Here is a 24208-nt window from a genome sequence, read left to right as displayed (position 1 = left end):
AGAGTGGATCAGCATAGAGAGAGAGGAGGCAGCTACCTCGGGCTCCCTGCTAAATGGAAGCGTCTCCTGGAAGTGATGGGAGAGGGCAAGTTTGAAGAAAAGATGGTAAGATTTGGGTTTTAGAAGTTTCCCTTCCTAAAAGAGGCTTGGAGTGGGGGATTACCAGTGTGAAATAAAATTCATATTTTATGGCAAGACAAGAAGAATTTCAACAACAACAACAAAATGTTCTCTGCCCTCTGCCTTCTCTCTCCCCTCTTCGGTGCATGGTGTATCTGCCTTCTGCATCGACCAAACCTCCCCGAACAGCAGAAATTCTTGCTCAACCATAGGAAGCAACATTCTCCAAGTATCAACAAGACAAGTCCTTTTAAAAGACAGCATTCCTTCCCGATGCTGTAAGGGGTCACGATGACCCGTGACCCACTACTTGCTAGATTGTATAAACTGTCAATAATGTCGTGTGATGTACAGCCCTCTGTTTCAAAAAGCTTGCGTAACTGTGCTTTGACTTCTAACAGGTGGAACAGTTCCCGGAGCGTTCTGAGATGCTCTTCCCAGGTTATAATCCTCAAACTTGGCTCGAATAAGATTTTCCATTTCTTTCTTAGATCGACTGATAAATTTCTCGTCAACACCAGCTTCCTTGTGGTTAATAAAATTGGTTACGTTTCTGTGACTCAGCCGTTCTCCCTTCTCGGAATTGTCCTGGGAGCTTAAGGGGCAAAGACACCAGGGCTGGGGACAGAGGTGGAGAGGACTAGTGATGAAATAAAATTCATATGTTATGGCAAGATGAAAAAAAAAAGTCAACATAAAATGTTTCTTTGGGCTTCCTCTTTCCCCTTTAGTGTGTGCTGTGCGTTAGCATTAACCAGACCTCCTCTGAAGATAACATTCCTTTTGAATATCATCAAGGGTCACAGCTCTCTAGGAGACAACCTTTCTTCTGTGAACAAAAAATACTGCAAACCAGATCAGTAAACAAAGAATGCTGAAGCCATCAAGTCATCAGCCGCTGCCGAAACCCACAGTGAAGACTAGCCTGCAGCCCGGCCTCTGCAGCCACTCACAGTGGTGCCCTCTGAGGGGACTCAGAATAAGAAAGGACAAGATACTTGCCCTAGATAGCTAGGTGCTTGTCAAAGGAATGAATTCAATGAGCCTAAATGTTTGCTTCCTCCCACACATAGAAAAGCACTACATTCTTTAACTTGAGATGCCTGGTTTTCTTTAGATAATGGGTTATCTTTTATTGTTCCAACTACCTGGTCTTTGTCGTAAAGCTCCTATATATCCTAGCTTCTCCCCTGCCTCTTCGGAGCAGTCCCTCAGAGCGATCTGAGAGGCTGTCATCCCGGCTCGAGTCCTCCCGCCAAATAAAACATAACTCTCAACTTTTTGGCTGCACATTTATTTCAGTCGACACTTCTTAATCTCATAAGGGGCCACGATGACCCGCGTGACCCTCTGGTCCCTTTGTATGTGTAGATCTGGATGGTGTAAAGCATCAGTAATACGTCATGTAATGTACAATCCTCTGTCTCAAAAAACGTATATTACTATGCTTTGACCTCTAATGGGCGGAACAGCTTCTCAGAGCTTTCTGAGAAGCTGTTCCAGTTTGGCTGGAATAAAATGTTCCATTTCTTTTTCAGATTGACTGATTTTTTTAAATTGACACTTGTTTTGGTAATTATTTAACAAGTTCTCACTTATTAAACATTGACTGTGAGCTGGTCATGTGTTAAGTGCTACACAAGCATTTGTCTGGTTTAGTCCTCACTGCATTCAGTAAGATGGATTCCATTGTGATTCCCACTTTGTAGTCTAGAGGAGGAAAAATCTTTTCCTCTACACTCTTCTGTTCAGTGAATGGGGCTATGAAATTAAACTGACAACTGACAGGTAACAGTGGAAGTTATCATGGAAGAAGATATTTTCCTCTTCCCTTCTAGGTTCTTGTGGTTGGTCTAAGAATTAAACTAACATGAGACAGATTAATAGGAGAAAATCCAACAAAAGTTTGATAACATGTATACATGGGAGAGACCAAGGGAAACTGAGTAACTGGTCAAAGTGGTTGAAGCCCTCACCTTAAATACCATCTTCAGCTAAAGACAAAAGAGGATGTTGGGGGTAGTGGTTTGGGACTTCAAAGGTAAGGAAGGCAATTGGCATGGAGAAAAGCAAATGTTTGTTGTGGACACAGGCAGCGGTCGGTGTCATAGGCAGTTCAAGAATTCACCAAAAGCAAAGGAGGAGAATAGAAAAGGAGTTTATTAGGGTATGCTGTCATAGACAGCAGTGGGCCACACAGACGAGAGGTGTCTGTGTGAGTGCCGGGGGCCAGTTGTTGGGGTCTTTTATAAGGTCAGGTCACAAGCTGCCTGATCGCCTTGCGCACAAGTCTCTGATTGGTTGCAAATGAGGCAAGAGGTTTAGTAACAGTGAAGGGGCCGCGGGGTTTATGACTCTGATAAAGTGGGCTGAAACAAACCAGCTTGAACTATTGTCAGATTAGGCATTACCTGGGGATGTTAGTTTGTTAGGGCAAATACGCCCAGTAAAGAATGCTCTTTATCTGTTGAGGGATTCTCCTAGGCATTTGAGAGCCCAGGAATGGCGGTTATTGGACTTTAAAAGATGCCAGTTGGCCCCATATTTGGTAAATAAATGTCTGCTGGGCCACCAAATACAGTGCGACACAGAGAGGGATTTTAACAAATGGACTTTGATCAGTTCCTCCATGATAAGGAATTTTAACAAATGGACTTTGATACGATTTTACTATGTTTCTCTATGGTAATAACTCCGTTCCTGGCACAGGTCCTCTATTACAGAGGTAAAGCGGAGGTCAACGTCTCCTTTTTTTAAAAAAAAAGAGTCAACCTCAATTATTCCTCATGCCAACAAGACACATATTTCGGGTGGCAAATTTCGCTTCCCTGCAAAGCACACAAATTGTATTTGTTGTTATTATTTTATTATTACTATTGTTATTTTTACATGTCCAAGGGGATCTCACAGAAAAGGAAGTAAAAACTCAAAGAAGTGGTTAGGTCTGTGATCTATATGCCATTTTAACAAAGTGCAGTGCATTTGTGGAGAGGTGACAAGATAGAGGGAAAGGACCTGGGCTGCTAGAGGCAGTGAACTGTGGGAAGGTAAGTATGTGAGGGAAATGATGGACGATAAGGGTTATTTCAGTCCAATTTCTTTATGCAAATTCAAGCTGGTGTCATCACCAGTGATAAGAGTTGTTTCCTCTTCCTGGAACAGGTTCGAGGAGTGGGGACACCTTCACAAAGGAAAATTTATGCCTTGCCGTTAGGCAGAAAGCGGGAGGAACACAGAGAGCTTTTCCTGCATCTGCTGTTTCTTGATTGCCTTCAGCTCAAAATAATCCTTACGCCAACATGGCATATTTCGAGATGGTATATCCTGACCCCCCTCCAGCAGCTGAGTAAACTGAAGCATAGAAAGCAACTTGCTTAACATCACAGATCACGGACTTGAACTGAGCCTGCTTTAAAGATAGGGAAGGTGGGGCTGGGGCAGCAGACGAGTTCCAAGTGGCGATGTGGTCACGGTCATTGTCAGGGAGAGGGAAGTCTTCCTCTCTTACCACTCTTGCGTTCTTGTGGCTGGACTAGTAATAAAATGGACAAAAGACAGATTAACAGGAGAAAAAAAAACCAATGTTAATTTGTGTGTGCAGAGGAGTCATAGAAATGGGATGAGAAAGCAGGCAGCTTTTCTACTTTTTAGACAAAGAAATAATAAATTTATGGGGAATTGACTGGACAAAGAAAATTAGGCTTTGGGTGCTTAATTCGTGAAGAATCTAAACAGTTTGGGCTTGGGGCAGCAAATTAAAGAAGTAACAAGTTTTGTTTATATGGTTCTCTTGCCCCGTATTCCCTCTCTCTGGTGGTAAGGGTGTCCTCTTCCCTCCAGATGCAGGAGGTACCTCTCACATGGAAGATGTATTTCCTGCTTCCAGAAAGATGGAGGAGGGTCAAATTGTCCCTCTTACAGTAGCTGTTTCTGAGCTTTACTACAAAATATTCAATATACCACTGAGGCATATTTTGGGGCAGCCTGCCCTGGTCCCCAGCATCATGTGGCTCAAAATCCCTGCTCTCCCAAGCTCTTCAGCCTTCAGGACACCCAATGCAGGGGAAGAAACTGCTAGACCTCTTAAGGAGGTAAGTTGGCAGCAGGACATGGAAAGAACCAGGGGGATGAGGACTAAGCTGGGAAATTTCCACCCAGGAGGCTACGGAGTCAGGACAAAAGGGTCAGAAACCAGAAATGAGTCAGCACAGAAGTGGGGAATAAAACCCAGAATTTATGCCTTTGAACGAAGTGGTAGGAAGAGGGGAAGAGGTAGGGAGGGAGAGGATATTGAGGGTTAAGACTGTAAAGAGATTTATTGCAAGGAATTGGCTTATGTGATTGTGGGGCGGACTGGGCAAATCTGAAATCCATGGTGCGGGCTGTTAAGAAGGGCAGCCTGGAAACTTTGGGGCAAGAGCTGATGCCACTGTTCACAGGCAGAATTTCCTCTTTAGGGAAGACTTTGTTTTGCTCTTAAGGCCCTAAAACTGATTGCATCAGGCCACCCAGATTTTTGAGAATAATTCCTTTTTACTTAACATCGACTGATTATGGATGTTAATCACATCTGTAAAATTCCTTCACAGCAACACCTAGTTTAGTGTTTGATGGAACAGCTGGGTTATTCACGTAAAACTGACCATCACAGAGCTCAGTAAACACTTGCTGATTTGATCAGTAATAATAAACCAATACTTACTGAGTAGTTGATAGATGCCAGGGACTGTCCTAAAACCTTTGTATGTATTAATTGGTTTACTCTTCCCGACAAACTTACAAGGGCAGTATTATTATCACTTGTGTCTGACGCTAGTGCTGTTTTATCAATCAACATTTCCTTTTTTCCTTTCTCCAGGCATATGGTAGGTTTTTACTTTGCTATCCCCTCTAAATTCAGTCTAGCCACGTGACTTGTTTTGATCAACAAATTAGGAAAGGAATGATGTGGATCACTTCCAGGTAGAAGCGGTTAGGAGACAGTTTATTCTTTTCTCCATCAGTTTATTCTTTTTGACCAGTGATGTCCAGCTGGTGGAGCCTCTCCCAGAGTGGGTCTCCTGGAGCGGGCAATGTGAGTGAAACCCTAGCTGGCCACATTGGGTCCATAGCGTGTTTTAAGCTACCGATATTTGGGGGTTGTTTTCACTGAATAACCCCACTGATCCTATTATCCCACTCTACAGATGAGCAAACTGAGGCACAGAGAGATTAAGTCACTGGTCCAAAGTCACACAACTGAAAGATGTTGGAGCCAGGATTCAAACTCAACCACCTATTAGTTCCTGCCATCTAGAACCCTACGGTGTCTCCGAGTGCCAGCTTTTCTAAGGCTTAGTTCTTCAACTTTCTACTGGGAGTGACTTTTAATCCCCCTTCTCCCAGCCCAAACATTCAGCAATGTCTGGAGACATTTTGGGTCATCACAACTTGGGGAGCAGAAAGGGGCAGTTGTGCTACAGGTTTCTGCTGAGTAGAAGTCCGGGATGCTACTAAATGTCCTTCTATGCACGGGACAGCCCCCACAACAAAGAGCCATCCAGCCCTGAATGTCAGTCATACCGCTGTTGGGAAGCCCTGACGTACACGAAATCCCTCTGCTGCTTAATGTTAACCTCAGTTGGCTTCTTTTGCTCGCAACCAGACACTTGGTTGGGCTGCTACGAGTTAGTTAATTAATTAATTGACAGCAGCAGGGTGTCAGCGCTGGGACGGGTCTTAGCTGACATTTGCCTAACTGATCTGGAGGAGGAAGTGGTGAGAGCGCCACATGCGCTGATGCCACTGAGCTCTGCCAGGTAGTGAAATGCCAAGCCGCTGGCGGTAAGGCGCAGGAAGATCTTACCAGGCTGCGTGAGTGGGCAGAGGAGCTGCCAAGGACGAGCTTCACTGTGGGCAAGTGCAAGGTGTCGCATTTGGCAGAAAATAATCCAAGCTATACTTAGAGGACGGAAGAGGATAGAAGAAAATGAATAAAAATGGAAAGGATTCCAGAGAGTGACTCCCAAGCCTGATTCTAAGACTCACCTGAGCTCCTGCTAATGACACCGATGCTCAGATCTTTGCCCTGGAGGTACTTGATCAGGGCCTGGGAACTACCGTTGGATCTACTTTTTATTTTTCTGCAGGAATACAGACCCCGTTTCCCCAGATTTTCAAGAGAAGCCAAACATCCTGGCTTTAATGTGTGGGTTCCCATTTTCCTTTTTCCTGCTAACTTTTAATTTTGCTATAATGTCAAGCCTATGGAAAAAATTGCAAGAATGATAAAAGCTCCTTCCTGTAGCCTTTATCCAGATTCATCAGTTGCTCTCATTTTCCCCCATTTGCTTTATCACTTAAAGGTCTCGATTTTTATAAACATCCTATAGAGCAAACGAAACAAGAATGTGAATGGACTTTGTTCCTTCAACGATCATTGGTGACTTCTGAAGCTCAGGCTCCCTTCTGACCAATTAAAAATCTCTGCGAGGTGAATGTGGGGGTGAGGTGGAAGGGAGGCACGTGCCTGGACGTTTGTATTTTAAAAAATCTCCTCCAGATGGTGCTAATGTGCATCCAGGGCTGAGAGCCACTGGTCTGGGTCCCTCGTGGTAACTTTATATCCCTTATTAGTGACCGGCTTAAGGGTGGATGTGTGACCCAATTCTGGCCAGAGAGAATAAGGGGAAAGTCTAATGGAGTAACTTCTGAGAAAGGTTTCTTCCCTCTTAAAGATGCACAGGAAACAGGGAGCCCTCCTGCTGGGTGTTGCATCTTGCTATGATAGGACATTGTATCTGGGTATGATGGATACTGGCCTAAGGATGGGAGTGTGGAACAGTGGAGACTTTGGGTCCTTGGATTTATCTTTGAGCTGCTGAATTAACTAACCTTGGGGCCCCTTTATCTTGAGATTTCTTTTTATGGAGGAAACATTTTTCTTACTTAAGCTGAATGGCAGAGATGACTAGTCACTTGCCAGAGATCAGTTCATGCCTTATATTATGTAGAGTTTTTACTGGGAAGGAATCCTCCAGCCATGGATGGCATTCTCAGCACCACCTACCCTGGAATCTCGATGGAACCATGTGACTGTTCTTACCAATGAAACGTGACACGAAGGGGGTTACTTCTGGGTCAAGGTGATTCACTTTACGTGCATGATCCCTCACCTTCTCACCACTCCTCTCCTCCCCCCACCCCATACCCAGGTGATGACATCAGGACAACCCTGAAGCCACAAGATGGCAGAGCTACAGGACAGAAGCAGCTCGGTTCCCTGAGTTACAGCTTGGAGCAGAGCCATCCAGGAGGGTTACTCAGCCAGAAACACCTACGTTGGACTTGTGTGAGCAAGAAATAAAAGGGTTTTTTTTTGGTTAAGCCCTGGAGATTTGGGAATTTGTTACAACAGATAGCCTAGTCTACCTGATGGGTAACAATCTAGTCACGTTAGAATTGGGTGTTACTTGCAGCCAAAAGGGTTCTTACTTAAAACATCAGAGAAGGACCAATGCACTCCTGACCACCATCTTAAAATGGGTGGTTTTGGTTGGTTTCATTTTTATTTACAAAGAAGGAATCAGCATTCTACCAATTTAATCTAACATCCAGGGGTTGCTTGCTTTCAGATTGGTGACTTGGCCTTGCCCTCCCCTCTAGGCTGGCTTTGATTTTAGGCTGTTGATTTACCAGCCCTCAGACACAGCCACTTGGTTTCTGGTCCCTCGTTCTTTCTCAGTCTTGGCTGTTTGTGAACTGAACTGGCTTTGAGGTTCTGATCTCTCTTCTGTTAACATCCTAAGTACCATTTCAGTCTTGCTGTCCCTAAGATGGACTCTCAGCCACCCCCACAAGGAACTCAACAGGGAGGCCATGTGACTGGAGTGTAGGCAACATGATGAAAGGTGGCATGGAATACAGATGGATAAGTTAGTGTGGTCTTGTTAATGCAAGACCTTGGAGAGCACGGAAAAATTTGGATTTTATTTAAGTACAATGGGAAGAGTTTGTGGGGTTGTTTTCGCATTACCAAACAGTTAAAAAAATTTTTTTTCCTTCCAGTTTTATTGAGATATAATTGACATACTGCACTGTATACATTTGGGGGGGGGGTAGAATTAGGTTTTATTTATTTATTTATTTATTTATTTATTTGATGGAAGCACTGGGGATTGAACCCAAGACCTCATACATGCTAAGTATATGCTCTCCCACTGAGGTATACCCTCTGTCCCCAGCAGTTTTTTGTTTTTTTAAAATAACCTCAGCTTGCATCTGGCACATTGTGGCTGCCCTAGTCCCAAAGCTTCCTTTATATAGTTTCTGTTTTGCTCCCCTTAGCCAACTAGCAACTAATTTCTGTGTCTCTTAGTTAAAGTTCCCAGCAGAGATCATCTGATTGGCTCAGTTTACCTTTTTAAGTTGAGTCACAAGTCCCAGTCCACTGGTTGCCCTATGAAGGGGCTGGCTAGCCTTAGCTCAGGTACAGTCTGTGATCCAATCAGCAGTGCTGGGGACAAGGTCATGTCCAATTCATGGTTACACGTCCATCTACCAGAGACTGTGGACAAAGCAGGCGATGATACAAGTGCCTAAAGAAGTATTTCTAAAGATAAGATTTAGGTAACTAGTATTTCCCTGGGTGCCTAATATGCTAACTTTCTGAACATACGTATTAGAATGTCTCTAATGGATCCTTGATTAAAACTCTTAAGTAACTTCTGAATGTACTTAGGGTCAAAATTCAAAATCCTTAACATGCCTGTCACGAGACATCCTTTGGATCCAGCTTTTCTTTGGGTCTCATCTGATGTTACTCTCTCACTCCGTGCTCCACCTTTACTGGCTTTTTGTGGGGTTGATGGAGTCTCTCCAATCTCAGGACCTTTGCACGTGCTGTTTTTAGTTCCTCTACATGACCCCTTTTTACTTGCATAACATTAATTCTACCTTTAAGTATGATTATAAATGTCAAGTCTTCTTCCTTGATCCTCCATCACAATTAGAGCTCTCTATTTACTTTGGACTTTTTGTTCTGTATTTTCCCTTTATGACACAGATCACAACCATAAATGTTCATTTGTGTGTTTACTTGTTTAGTGCTTGTCTCCCGCACTAGACTGAGAGTTCCACGAGGGCAGTGGTCATATCTGTTGGGATTATGGCTGTTTCTGACACATAATAGGTACTCGGTAATAAGTGCTAGATGAACGAATGAATGAATCAGTGACTGAATGAATGCCATGAAATGAGAGATTATGTGGCCCGAGGAGTCACTAAAGACTTCATGGAAGGGGTGAGGCTTGAGCTTGGCCTTGAAGAATGGACAGACTTTGGAGAGGAGAAGGGAAAACATGGCAGGCAGGGATCAGCAAAGCCAGAGAACTGGGATTAAGTATGGCATAGCCAGGGTGCAGTGTGGACACTGGCTTGATTAGAGTAGAGGGGTTTGTTGATACAATCTGGAAAATAAGACTGTGTAGGTGGGAAAGGGCCCAGTAGGACAAATGTAAATCTGAGAACAGTATTAATTAATAATAGCTACCACGTGGTGCTCGTTGTGTTTCAGGTATATTTCCAAGGGCTTTATGAAAATAAGCTCACTTAATCCTCACCACAAACCTATGGAGTAGGGACTATTTTTGTGTCCATTTTACAGCTGGGGAAGCTGAGACACAGAGAGATCATCTTGTTAATGTTCTCGTGGCTGATAAATGCAGAGCTGAGATTCAAACCTGAGCAGACACAGCTGCAGGGTTTGCTTGCTTGAATGTTATGCGAAAGGTAGAGACAGAACTTGGAGAAAGATCAGCTCTGGGGGCTGCAGGATAGAGAAGCATGAAAGAGAAACCCAAGGATTCTGGTCTTGAGATTGGCGGCACAATGCTGGTGGTCTGGAAATGAGTGGGCTGGGAAAGGGAGCTGCATTGTGAGGAGAAGGCGAGGGGGAAGTCAGTGATGGAGGAATGGATGGATTTGAGAAGTGTGATGCAAAGCTTAGTGAGTGGCTATTGCAGAGGCTTTGGAGACAGACAGATGCTGGTTGGAGTATCTGTTTTGCTGTCTCTTTGCACGTTTCAACATCAATCCAATGGGTTTAACAACAGTACCTACCTCAAATGTTAGGATTAAGTGAGACAAATAAGAGAAGTTCCCGGCACATTGTTTGGCACATGGCGGAGGGTCTAGTGAATGTGAATCCTCCTCACAAGGATTTGGATGATCAGGGTTGCCCAGGATCCTGGCTGTAAACTGGGAGTGTTGATATGAATATTTATTGGATGCCAGCCTGCTGGGTCCAGCTGCGCAGCCTTCAAGCAAAGGCACTCTGAGGTCCCACGCACCAGTACCTTGCAGGGAGCAGACCTAGATGGTGTGGGGTGGGGGTCCTTCCAGGGGTCAGGCGCCCACTTCTCTCCTCCAGCTCTCTGGCCTTTGCAGAAAGCTTTTCACTTGGTGTCCAGAGCAGACGTCCAGCTAGTTAAGCCCCTGGGACCTTTCTCCCCATCCCTGATCAACTCCGCGGATGCCCTGTCTTTGGCAAACTCCTAGTTCCCAGGGCTGCAGGCTGTTGCTTCTTCCATTTCAGAGTATTCATCACCTATTTGCTCCATCTCTCAGATCCTTCCCTCTCCAAGGATGCCTGCAGCCTCTTTCCCCAAAGTGTGGGTTGAGATCATTTGACCTGACACGTGGCCGCTGTATTAGAGAGAAATATTAGTGAGAAGGTTTTTTCCCCTTTCCAGTTCTCCTGATTAAGCCAAGCGAAGCGTCTTCTTTGGTGCTAGAATATCTTAACATCTTTCTAACGTTCCAGTTATATCCTTTTTACAAATAGCAGGCAGCCGGCCTTTGGCTTAGAACAGGCAGCAGCTAGAATACGGCATAATTGTGTTGTTCTTACTGTATTTATTTTCCCAGTTACCATTTGCTTATGGCAAGCCATTCCCATTTTCTTTTTGTAGCAGTGATATAAAGTTCACTTTCGAGATATATTTATTGAAGTAAAAAGCAAGTCAATTGAAAGAGGAACATTAAATAAATAATGGCCGATGTGGTATGCAGATATGAAACACTTCACAAGGGCTGAAGGGCTGTTTCGGGTTTGGCAAATGCAGGCAGAAAGAGGAAATCAGTCAAATTAGGAAGCAGAGGCTTGGCTATAAATGCAGGCTTTGTTCTTCAGCACCTAAGACACTCTCCTCGAGCCTCTGTTTCCTCACCTGCCAGAATATGGATCATAATTCCTACCCTACGTGGGGTGCTTTTAAAGATCCGATGAGATAATTCGATGTATGTGTGTAATTTGCATGCAACGACTCTCAAACGTCAAACAAAATAAAGTGTTACTAGTCTGCGCTCTCCTGTAAAATTCGCTGTGTGTGAGGGTGCGGGCAAGGGCCTGGCTTCCCAGCACTTTGAGCCTGCAGCGGGGATGAAGTCTGGGCAGTCACATACCCTCTCTTGCCTCAGTTTCCTCCTCAGTAAAATGGGACTACTACTGGGAGGATTAAATAATGCAATATGTATGGTGCTAGACTACGACCTGGCACCTAGCAATGTCAGGTAAGCATGGGCTCCTATGATGGTAACTCTACCCCCTTGAGTGACTAGAGCCTGAAGAGGGAAGCTCTTTGGAAGGGTGATTGCTGGCGTGCACCACAAGCAATCCAGGAGTCACTGCTGGCAGAGGTGACATTGATCGCTCATGCTTTTTTTTTTTTTTAAATTTATTTTTGTTTGTTTGTTGGGGGGGAGGGGAAGTAATTAGGTATTTATTTATTTATTTTTAATGGAGGTACTGGGGATTGAACCCAGGACCTCAGGCATGCTGAGCATGTGCTCTACCACTGAGTTTTACCCTCCCTGCCCCTGCTCACACTATCTGATATTCAAAACATTCAATAATCAATATTCAAAATATTCAAATGTCCTTCCATTTTCTCCTCCCAGTGCTCTCGGAGACTGTGCAAAGTGCACTGCCCCTCTACCCCCCACCAATAAAGAATAGCTCTTATTTGGCTCCTCTCTTCCTGCAAGCATGCCGGCTATGGACTGAATGGTGTTCCTCCCCACCATCCAGATTCACGAGTTGAAGCCCTAACCCTCGATGTGACGATATTTGGAGATGGAGCCTTTGGGAGGAAATTAGGGTTAGATGAGGTCATGGAGGTGGGGCTCTTGTAGTGGAGTTAGTGGTTCCGCCATGTGAGGACACAGTGAGAAGGCGGCCGTCTGCAAGCCAGGAAGAGAGCCCTCACTGCGAACCAGATCTGCTGGCATCTGGATCTTAGACTTTCTGGCCTCCAGAACACTGAGAAATAAATGTCTGTTGTTTAAGTCACCCTGATCTATAGTATTTGTTACAGCAGCCCCAACTAAGACAATGCTCACTCTACCTAGAGTTCATCTGAAAAGTAATATCTATCTGTAATTTACAGTGTGCTAGTCATTTTACACATGACATTTCATTTAAGCCCCACAGCTCTATGGAGGAGAATACTGCACCATGTTTCACTGTACAGATGGGAAGACTGAGGCTTGAAGCTTAAGTGGGCTTGCCCAAGGTCACAGAGCTCCTGGGTGCTGAAGCTGAGTTTTTGGACACATACTGGCCCCCAGTAGATTCCAGGGATTCAGATGGGGGACAGACCGAATCTGACATTGGAGGGCGTACCTCACTGGCCTCAAGAGGTAAAGGAGGATCCTTCCCAGTGGCTCGAGTGTGGATGAGCAAAGCAAGCTCAGCTTCCAGTGCAGACATGAGGTAGTTTGAGGGCTGGGCAGTGAGTCTGTGCAGGAAATACCCAGAAGAAATCAAACAGCCCAGCTTGTTTGGTTACGACAAGGCAAAACCTTTAATACATGAGTGCTTATTACATTAGCTGCTTCGGGGCTCTGACATCTTTGATTTCTGGTCATGTTGTTCTAACACGGAAAGGTGAATGCCTCCCTCAGGGCTGCCTGGGCGGTGGGTGTCCCGAGGCTTTGTATGAATGGACAATGGGAACAGCTGTGCACACACCTGGGGATTCAGGGATCCCCCACCAGCCACCTTTTAAGTCCTCTTCCAAGGAGGGAAGAATGTGGAGGTCCTTCCAGTAAAGAAGGAAGAAAGGAAAACATCTGGCACAGATACACAGAGAAATAAATGACGTCATGGGATTGGCTTGAAAAGTTGGGGAAGGATGGAGGGGTTCGGACGGAGGGCGAGGGGCCAAGTTTGGGAGAGGACTGAGTCCATTTGGTTTCATTCTTTGTAAAAAGTAATACCATCACGAGGACCATGCCATGCAACCTCAGAGACGCCTCTGTCCACATCCCCCGAGGCTGTGCTGGGGCCGAGGGCAGAGGGCAGAGGGCAGAGGTCAGTTCAGACGGGCGTGGTGCGCCTGTTGGCCGGATTATTATGCAACGACTCTTTGAACTCTTTGGGCGTGGAATTGTGGAACTGTAGAAAAGCGTGGTCCCGGTCGGAGTTGAGGAGGGTCCCCATGGTGATCTTTGAGGGGTCCCGGGAGAGGGTGAACATGGAGATGTCAGTGGACGGGATGGTGTGGAAGCCTTTGCTGATGGGGGACAGGTCTCGGGATCTGGGCTCTGTGGAGCGGGAACTTGACCGCCTCCGGAATCTATACCTGTAGGGTGGAAGGCGAGCAAAGGTAGATTTCTTCAGGAGCTCCGAGTGGGATTTGGCACGCAACTGCTGATGTTTTTCTATGTAGATGTGCACGGCGACTACTCCTACAATTTCCGCGATGATAAAAGAGAAGGCTCCAAAATAAAAGGACCAGCCGTAGGAGTAGCTCTTTTTGGAGTCGCGCTGCCCAGGGTCTCCAGCATTGGCTGATATATAAACTATGATGCCAATGATGTTGCTTAACCCTAAGAGAAGGGGAAAGAAAAACGCATCTTTTAGAAGCCTCAGAGGTAACTGTCACTTTTAGGCTTGAAATAGTTATTGAAAAAAATGTGGAGGTAGCAGGGAGAGAATGGATTTATGGCCAGGAAATCCAACCGCTGAGCTCTTCTTGGAGGGTCTGTCTCTTGGGAAATGAAGAATTCTGTTGCTGCTCCCCAGCGGGGGGAAGCCTCCAGTGAAAGAATACACCTTACTCCTAAGGCAAGTGCAGCAGAACTCAGAATGAGTGCATTTTCCCTGAGAAGCAGTTTGTTCCATCACAGCTTGATCTTCAGCACTAAGTCACGAGGATGGTCAAATGAGCGAGATACAGATCCCTGCCTTTGAGTTCCTCACCATCAGGAGGAGAAACTGACATGTAAATGTAATTATAGCAAAATACAGTAAGGGCTGTGCCAGAGACACGTATAAAATGGCTGAGGAGCAGAGAGAGAGCGAGCGGCTGAGCCACCTTGCTCCGAAGACAAGGTGGCATGTGAGCTGGGTGCTGAACGTTGACGAGGGCTGAGCCGGGCAATGGAAGGGAATTGACTGGGGAGTTGAGAATGACTTGCTAGCAAGAGTTCTAGCTTGGATGATGGGGAGGTTGGTGGCATCTGGAGCTCAAAAAAGAGGCAGCAGAGGGAACAGGTTTAGAGAAGAGGAGAGAGTGGATACATTGAGTGGGACGTGCTTACGGAGAGTCTGAATGCAGCTGTTCAGTGGACGTTTTTGAGTCTTGGGCTACAGTTTGGGGAACTAATGAGCCCATGGGGGAGGTGCATTAATTAGCATTCTACGTCTTTTGAGGTTTATTTATTTATTTGCTATTTTTTTAATTTTTAAAATTTTTTTAATGGAGGTATTTGGAATTGAACCTAGGACCTTATGCATACTAAGTACCACTCCACCACTGAACTATATGCTCCCCTTTCTAATTCTTTTTATCTGCACAGGATATGGCAATGCTTTAGATTAGCTGTTGTTTGAGCCGCAGGAACTGGGGAACCTGAAGCCGTTGTCCCCAGTGGCCAAGGTCTGCGGACTTAGTGTCCCCACATACTAACTGGAAAGAGCTGCCCAGTCGGTTGCAGAGAGATTGATTCTCTAGGGAGTAGTAAGAAGAAACAGTAGAACCTGAGGGCCTGGAGGTTGCCCACTCACTTAATTGCTCCAAAGGTGGAATGTCTCTTTGGGTCCCTTTGCTTGAAGGGCCTCCTCTGGGCCTTGAGACCAATAATGACTTGGGGAGGCTGGGACCGTAGCTAGCATCTCCTTGCCTCTGAGTTCAGGCCACCTGTAGGGTAGTTCTAAAGGGAAGCTATCCCAGCACCAGTTAGTAAATAACCATCTCCAGTGGCCTCCTGAATACCCTCTCCATTCCCTGAATGCCCCATACTCTTCCTGGGGAATCCCCAAGATCTCCCCATGGTCCAGCAACCAAAGGGTTAAATCTTGGTGTAGCAAGGGCCACCAGACTATGTTCCAGTGCTACCATTCTGATCGGCTGGTGCACATGCATTAAGGGGAATTCATATTTTGAATATGATCTCCGGTCATACTCCATCTAGGAGTCTAGAGCCCCTGGAGGGCAGGGCCAGGGTCTGCTTCTTCCCTGTCTCCTCTCCCCATCACCCAATGTAGGCATCTAGCAGGCAGGCAGTGAGTTCTAATCACTGAGCTATTTCTTACTATGGGGGTTGACCCAGACTTCCGTGTGTCAGGCTGCAGGAAACCAAAGGCTAAAAAAATGGCTCGTCTTTCTGGAGTGTCAGTTTGGCTTGAAGATGAGCAGGGAAGACACAGTCTTTTATATTAAAATGAACATGGATATAATAAGGAGGAGAGAGCAGAATTCACATGAATTTTTAAGTATAGATGGGAGGCAGACTTCAAAGACATTTCAGCTCGCTGAAGGCGGCTTCTAGTGATGCCCCCTGATTCCTCAGGGCCAGGTTTTCGCTCTCCTTTGCCCTCAGGGAAACTTTGGTGGCAAAGTTTGAGAAGCCCCGGAAGGAAGTCTTGCTGGAAAAAAGACAAAAGAAGTGCAAAGAAAGGCTCAGATGCCAGACCAGGTTGAAGAAGGCAGCAAGCCAAGTTGCCACTTGCTTCTAGGACATGCATTATGTGCCGGGCACTGTGTAAAGTCTTAACGTGCACTCTTTCAATTAATCAGTGCAATAGGCTCACTTAAAAAAAAAAAAAAAAAAAAGCCTCTCTTTTAAAGATGAGGAAACTGGGGCGCAGAGAACATAGCTAACTTCCCAAGTCAACACAGCTGGAAAATGGCGGAGGTGGGATTTGAACCCAAGACTGTCTCTTAGCCATGGGTGGATTAGATTTCAGTCACAAAGCTGAGGAAAGAACAAGACGTAAGTTGGCCATCACTTTCTCCAGGCCACCAGACTGTAAGCTCCCTGAGGGCAGACCTAAGCTAGTTTTATTCATTGCTATGGACCCACCTCTTTGCCCAAAGCCTGACCCATGGCGAGAGCACGGTGTCTATTTGCTGAATTGAGTCCGCATGAGAATTAAATGGTACAGAGTATATAACAGCAATGACTATGCATGGAGCGTTACTGCATGCTAGACCAGTTCTAAGCACTTTCCGTATACCAGCTCACTGAATCCTCTGAACAGCCGTAAAGGGGTAGAGTCATTATTATCCCCCTTTTGCAGATGAGGAAACTGAGGCACAGAGTAACCAAGCGACTTGCCCCAGGTTGTCCAGATGGGATGTGGTAGAATCAAGATTTGTACCAGGCAGCCTGCTTCCAGCACCCATGATCTTACGCATAATGCCTGGTGCCTGGCACATAGTAGGTGCTCAGTGAAGGGTTCTTGATTGCTTGCCTGAAGTCACGGAACCTTAGAATAAATAGCTGAGCAAAAAAGAGCTTTAGAGAATGCTGAGTCCTCCCAAACTTTCATTTTATGGGTAGAAACACTGAGGCTCCCAGTGTCCTCAGGGAGACCAGGGGTGGGAGATATCTAAGATTAGACCCCCAGCTTCTGGCTTCTCCTCGGGCTTTGCTGCCGCCCTCGTGTTTCCCAGTCCCCGTGCGTCTAATCGACCTGTCATCTCTCACAACAGCCCCTTGTGAGAAGAAGGTTGCTGGTGACACACTCTTCCCTAACAATCCCCTTGGGGGACAAAATAATGATATTCTCTTGTTTAGGAAACCCTCATGTCAGCACAACACAGCATCCTCTGGGTCAGTCAGAGCCCAGGAGGTCTGGACGGGCCACCAGCTAGTCCTTAAAGCAACGCAAGTCCCTGGGTTTACCAGTTGTTACCATCTGTCCCCTTGGAGCCAACTAAAATCCACCACCAAAGACGGTGGCTTTCTCCCTGGTCTGTTGCTCGAGTTGGTTCCCAGAGACTCAGAGCTGAATGCAGCCCACCTTCCCCCTTTCCCAGAAGGGGACACAGTCAGGAAGAAAGCTAAGCAAGACGTTGGAGGGGGCCGGGATGCCGGGCTTCCAATTTCGGAACTATGTCATGTTTCTTTGCCACTGCTAGAAAATAGTATTGTGCTTTTCACGTTCAATCTCCTTCCAACAACCCTATGAAATAGGTACCATTATTAATTCCCATTTTACAGTTGAGGAAACCAAATTTTGGGGAGTTGGTAACATTCCCAAGGTCCAGCAGGTGGACCCAGAATTCAAATCCAGGAGGGTAAGCCCCTCTTACTCGCCATTTCAGACTCCTCCCCACTGTTTCTACCCCAGTAAATATTCTGTCATCATAGGTCAAAGTTTGGAGGTCATCACCAGTCAAGCTTCCTCCTCTCCCACCCCCAGCTTGTTCTTTGCGTCTCTAAATCATTTCATCCAGATGGCATTAACTGAGGGCTGGGGTAGGAAGAGATTGTAAGGAGATGGAGGAGTGGAAACTCGGAGGAAACAGAGCAAGATGAGGAGGGCGGAGGAGGGACGGAGATGAAGGGAGGAGAGAGGAGGCGGAAATAGGACTGGTTCCCGGAGACTGTCTCTCATCCTCCTTGCCACCCTGTGCCACCTTCTGGTCAGGGATGCTCTTCATAATAAGGTCTTCCCTGAGAGCTTCTGGGGCTGCTGGAAAAATTGGACTCCTTTAAAACACACTGATCCCATATCTCAGGTCACACATTACACAGACCATACTTGCCCCCATCCACTGTGTGTAAATATAATATAAAAAAAATAATATAATATAATGTGTACACACACACATACACTCTCTTATTAATCATTCTCTCTTTCCCTCTCTGAGCTGACCTAGGTACCCTATCTCCTCCTCATCTTCCCTTCATGCAACCTCAGCTGTCAGGGTCTTTAGTTCTAATGGAAGTCTTTGGTTTTCATTTTTAACACACAAGTTGACCATTTTCTTGCTCTATTCCCTGGAGGAAAAACATTGATTTGTCCTTGGGGCCCTGGCTTGGGTTTGGTGTCTGTAAAGTGCTGGGGGCTCGGGCCAGATGCTCACCTGCAGAGACAAAAAAGATGCCGGCGCTGAGGATAACATTGTGTCTGCTGCGGTGGAACTCGCTGGCCGCCACGCAGAGCCCGCCGAAAAAGAGCAGTGTGACGCTGAGGATGGGGAAGACGCTGGAGGCCCTCACAGCCCCTGCGGAGAGAAGGAGAGAGGGTTCCACCTGCACCCCAGCTGGCCCCAGGAGCCACCCTCCACTGGCGTGGGGGTGCCTGGCTGGAGGACAGCACGTGAGCAGGAGGACGGAGCCGGCATCCGACAGAGGTGGAGGCCAGTTGGCTGGCTCAGGGCTCTGTGCTTGGGGTTAATGCTCTGTAGTCACCATCTTGAAATTCTTAATAATTTAACTTTGACTTTGCGTTTTGTGTCAGTCTGATGGGCCAGTGGAGCACGTGCCGGGGTGGGGCTCGGAGCCTTGACTCACGTGGCATCCCACCACCTACCTCCCTCTCCTCTCCTTGGGATGGGTCCTCAGCTGCCCACCCGTCTCCCCAACCAGTGAACCACTGCCACCCCTGGCTCCTGGCAGGGGTCTGGGCTTGGATACAGCGAGAATCAGAGTTGAGTGCAAGCCCCAGGCAATTGCAAGTGTTCCTAGGCCTATGACATAACGTAGTAAATAAAAGGCACCATGACTGGAGGGAGAGAGAGACGGCAGAAGAAGGGAAAAGCTGTTTCGCCTGCATTTTGAACCGGGAGCCTGGGATTTTCATTTCGCACCGAGCTCTGTAAGTGATGTAGCCGGCTGGGCATTGGGGACCTCCCTTTAGATCACGAGCTGCTCACTGAAGTGCAGTCTTTCCCCCACAGCACCTACATTTGCATAGCTCTGAGTCTGGCAGTACCCCTTTGATACCCATTTAAGTCACTGAATAAGCAAATGAATTTGGTTATCCATTCAACATTTATTGGGCATCTACCAAGTGCCAGGCACTGTGCAGGGTCCTGGGGTACTCTCGGAAATGTTTAACCACCACAAGGGTGCAGGCACTGCCTTTTCAAGCAGAGGGATGCTGGCTGAGGGCTCTGTGTTAACTCTTCTGCTGCTGGATCACAGAGAAGCCCCAAAGTTCTGGAGGGAGGGCCCTTCAGATGGGATCTCAGTATTGACCCAACCAGTGTAAGAGTCTTTCCTGGGATGCCCAGGCCAGAATATCAGTAGGATCAATTCTGTGCTCATTGAGGTACAAAAGAGCTAAGGTCCTGTCCTTCAGGGGCTTACATTCTCATAGAGATGATGGGCAGAAACTCCTCCCTAATTTGCAGGACCCTGTGCAGAATGAAAATGCAAGTCCTTTTGTCCCCAAATTATTAAGAATTTCAAGATGGCACGGTAACTAGACTTATCGTGGTGATCATTTTGAAATGTTTAGAAATATCAAATCACTGTGTTGTGTAACAGGAACTGACATAGTGTTGCAGGTCAATTACACTTCAAAAACAAACAAATGCGTAGAAAAAGAGATCGGATTTGTGGTTATCAATTGGCAGGGCCTGGGGGAGGGAGGGGATTTCAACAAAAGTGGTCAAAAGATACAAACTTCCAGTTATAAGAGAACTAAGTCCTAGGGATGTAACGTACGACGTGAGAAAGCTAATTAACACTGCTGTATATTAGGTAGCAAAGTGAAGAGCGTAAATCCTAAGCGTTCTCATCACAAGGAGAAACATTTTTTCTATGTCTTTAATTTTGTGTCTGTATGAGATGAAGGAAGGTCACTAAACTTACTGGGGTCATCACTTCATGATGTGTGTAAGTCAGGTCATTATGCTGCGCACCTCAAACTTACACAGTGTTGTGTGTCAGTTATGTCTCAGTAAAACTGGAAATAAAAATAAAATAAAGGATGATCATCAAAGGCAAATTTTAGAAAAAGAGTTTCAAGATGGTGAATGCAGAGCATGGAGCCAGGGGTGGGGCCCTTGGAGGGCGGGGCTGGTGTGGTCGAAAGGTCTGTAAGAACCCAGGCGTGAGCTGACCGTGGCTTTGGACTGGGGTGGCGGGTGGGTGGTGAGAGGTGTCGGGTTCAGGGTATATTTTGAAGGTAAAGCCAACAGAATTGGGGGTGGAATGTGAGCGAAAGAGGTGTTGAGAATGACTCCCAGGCTTCGTGCTTAGGCACCGAGCCAAGGGTGGCATCTTTAAAGACAGAGGAGCGGTGGGGGTGGTGTCACAGGAGGGGTCACTCGTTGACTTGTGGCCGAGGGATGTTTGAAGCTCAGTGTTCAGAACTTTACGCCCCTGTGTTTGTTGTGCGTTTTCCTGCTGGTCCAGCTCCAGCCCTTTCTATTGCTACTGCGTGGTGATGCTCACACGCCGAATTCAGAGTTCTTTACACACGTCAGGACTAGGTTTGGGGTTGGGGGTGGGGTTTTGTTTTGTTTTTGTTTTAGTGGGAAAAGTTTTCTGCAAGTTCTGCTGGTAGCTGGATGTGACAATGGGGATTGCCTGGGAGGGCGGATGGAGGAGAACTAGGGTGAGGGGCTGCGGGCACCCAGCGGTAAGGTTCTCTTCATGAAGAGAGGAAGATGAGAGTTCTAGCTTTTGCTTAAGGAGGGCCACCTCAGGTCACCCGACATTGAGGTTAGGTCTGGGCAGACCAGGGTCCCAGTCACTGTCCCTGCTGTGATAGTGAAGTTTTGGGAAGGTCTTCAAACTGCCTAGAAACCTTGATGGGAGAAGTGAGGTGTTGGGGAGGGGTCCTGGCCACCCTGACCCACAGAGGACTGTGATTATGTCGGCCCCCATCCTGGTTTCAGGCAGGTCAGTCACTGCCCAGGAGCCCTGGCCCAGCCCTGCTTGCCCTGCGCTGCCCTGCAGACCTCAGCTTCCACCAGCCTTGCAGGAGACGGGGCTGGCCCCTGGTTTCTTTAACCCCCAAGTCAAGGGGGGATCCCCGGGAAATAGGCTTGGAGTCTTGGGTGGGCACATCTGCGTGGCTATGGGCGTAGTTTTATTTATAACATCTAAATATTTACACAAATGACCTAAGGGTTTCCCTTTGAACCTTGGCCCCGGGCCCCACAAATATTAGGAGTGGTTTCAGGCACTAGTTAGGAACTTTGAACAAATCGTTAAAGCCATCGTCTGCATTGTGTACTTGATAAGAATTGCTCAAATAGTCAATGGGATGAGTGCGGGTGATTAAAGGAGAGCATCTCAAACATATTTTTTAATTTCCAAGTATGATTAAAGTATGACTATGCCTGAAGGAGGTGATCCGAACGTTGGAAGCCCCTGAATTGTGTAGGTTGTGTGTATTTGAAATGTGTGGCGATGAGATGGGAGAATGTGGCTCCGTCCCATGTGGTGCAGGAACCATCGGGCAGCCAACTGGTGGCCAGACCCCAACTCTACCCTACAAATGAGAAAAGAGTAAGTTCTGTAAACTTGGGCTACAGGTGTTGGCCTCAGACAAAACGTGTTCTGCCATTTTTCCCTAAGTCAGCTGGAGTCTACAGTGAATTCATTATTTCCCAATGATCAAAAAGGTTTTTGTTTGGCTTCAGGACAAATTGGTTTGACTGTCTTCCTTCTGCTTCTCCCTCCCAATCTACCTGAGGCTAAGTCTTAGGGGTGGGGAGGGAAACTTGTTCCAGTTAATTCCACCATCAGTGTCTTAGCAGGGCTTGGCCAAGTCCAGTGCTATACTGGGGCAGTCTCTGTTCAACAGGACCTGTGGATGATTAAACCTTCTGCTATAGGTTTAAGCTCTAGCCTCCCCAACAGCACACGAGAAAAAGGAAATAGCAGAAAAAATCAATGTGCAGAATCCCATCCCATTAGGTTGTGGTCCGGAGACCCTGCTGGAATGTGACCCTGGCCCCATGTGACTGGGTCAGGGATTCCAAAATTCTCAGCAAGACATTCCTGTGCTCAGTAAATTCCTTAATTAACCTTGGCCTGATTCTGTGGCTGAGGGTTAGGACCTCCCACCTTCCCAGGGAGGAGAAATAGATTTTGTCAGAAAAGCAATGGACCTCTTGGAAGAATTTAAAATCAGTTCCGCAAGCTGTGAAATAGAAGTCACAGTTCTGTACGAACATCCGAAGAGGAAAGACAAACAGAAACTATGGGCACTCTGGTAAAACCCCACTGGGGATGAGTTTAAAATCATTCTCTTTTGAGGAGGTCCATGTAAGCTGTGTCATCCACCAAACTTCGGTTCAAGCTACACCTCTAAACGTGGCCTCTGCTCCCCGCATCAGATCTTTTTGAGCTGCTCGGCATTTGGATAAATCCTAGTGAATGGGTAAGGACTGAAAAAAGAGAAATAATATGTTTATGTTTTAAAAATTAGCTTAAAAGTGACTGTTCCTTTCAAATTGACCGCCTGCACCACTTACACTGTTGTGTGATTAAAGGCTCATATTCAGACCCACAGCCCATTTGCAGACCAGCAGACATGAGTAGAGCTAAAAATGATTTTAATTGTAAAAACACTCTTCTCGAGCTGTGAGTGATAAGCATCATCCAAATAGCACAATCTCTTGAAGTTTTTATTTACAATAGAAGTTTAAAAAAAAAACAAAAAACCTTACATTTAAGATTTCCTAACAGCAGATCAGTCAATGCCTTAGAATTCTCTCCTGCCTTTTTTTTTTTTTTTAACACTTTTGTTTGTTTGTTTTGGGAGAGAGGTAATTAGGTTTATTTATTTATTTAATTTAATGGAAGTGCTGGGGATGGAACCCATGACCTCATGTATGCTAAGCACAGACTCTACCACTGAGCTATACCCTCCCCACTAGAATTTTCCTTTTGAGTAAAGTTGACACCTCCCTGTTGAAGAAATTCCATTTCGTTAAGGGGGTGGGTATTGCTCAGTGGTAGAGAGCATGCTTAGCATGCACAAGGTCCTGAGTTCCATCCCCAATACCCCCACTTAAAAAAATCACACACAAAAAATTACATTAAATCTAATCAACTATACTTCAATAAAAAAATTTTTTTAAAAAGTGCAAAGCGGGACCAGAAAAAAAAAAGAAACTGCATTAAATCCCAAATTCTCTCTGTGCCTGCATCAGTGTCTGGCGCATGGCTGCAACTGGCTGTGGCTGTTGCTCATAGCATGTCACAGAACAGAACCCACACGTGTGGCTTCACGACTACAGGCTGGCCCCGGGCTAAGTGTACTGTGCATCAGCTTATTTAATCATCATGACCCTGCCAGATGGATCATCCTCTTCATTTTCGACAATCAGGAAGGCAAGAGATGAGAGGTTAAGCAACTTGGCCCAGGTCCAACCCCGCTCGTAGGGCATCAGGTTGACCAGAATCCAGAGCCCTTGCTCTAAGCCAGCACCCTCTGCTGCCTCCCACGTGCTGCGTTTGTGACAGTTCCATGTCATATCCGGGTTACTGACCTTGGGACAAGCTAGTGAGGAGACACTGGCCCTGCCCCAATGGGACTGAAACTGAAGAGGGGTGAACGTGGGTTTGCTTTTATTTTCCCAGGCCTTGCCCCTTAGGACCTCGCCCATTAGCACCTTGCCCATTAGCACCTCACCCATTAGCACCTCAAATCAACCCTCTGGGGAAGGTGAAAAGCTTGTATTCAAGTTGAAGAAAATTCCTTAGGTTTTCTCCTAAACAGACTAAAAAGAACTTTTGAGTTTTGACTCACCTCCTTTTTTTTTTTCTTTCCCTATTTCTAGTTCATTGACATTAAAGAGACTCAGATATCAGAAACACCTGAATGTCTCTGCCTAGTAGCAAAGAT

General features: G+C 46.2%; 1 protein-coding gene across 1 annotated transcript in view; it reads right to left on the bottom strand.

Moving 5' to 3' along the window:
* Positions 1 to 12938: 12938 nt before the first annotated feature.
* Positions 12939 to 24208, bottom strand: part of CACNG3 (calcium voltage-gated channel auxiliary subunit gamma 3) — a 76300-nt gene continuing 65030 nt past the window's right edge. The window contains exons 3-4 of the mRNA XM_010986931.3: positions 18480 to 18620; positions 12939 to 13989 (exon numbers count right to left, since the gene is read on the bottom strand). Coding sequence (XP_010985233.1) covers positions 13478 to 13989; positions 18480 to 18620 — 653 coding nt within the window. The 3' untranslated portion in view covers positions 12939 to 13477. The remainder of the gene's footprint in view (positions 13990 to 18479; positions 18621 to 24208) is intronic.

This window comes from Camelus dromedarius, chromosome 24 (genome assembly GCF_036321535.1).
Source record: "Camelus dromedarius isolate mCamDro1 chromosome 24, mCamDro1.pat, whole genome shotgun sequence".
In the NCBI taxonomy this organism is placed as follows: domain Eukaryota; kingdom Metazoa; phylum Chordata; class Mammalia; order Artiodactyla; family Camelidae; genus Camelus; species Camelus dromedarius.
Note: the sequence above shows the minus strand (reverse complement) of the source record. Positions and strands in the feature narration are given on the sequence as shown.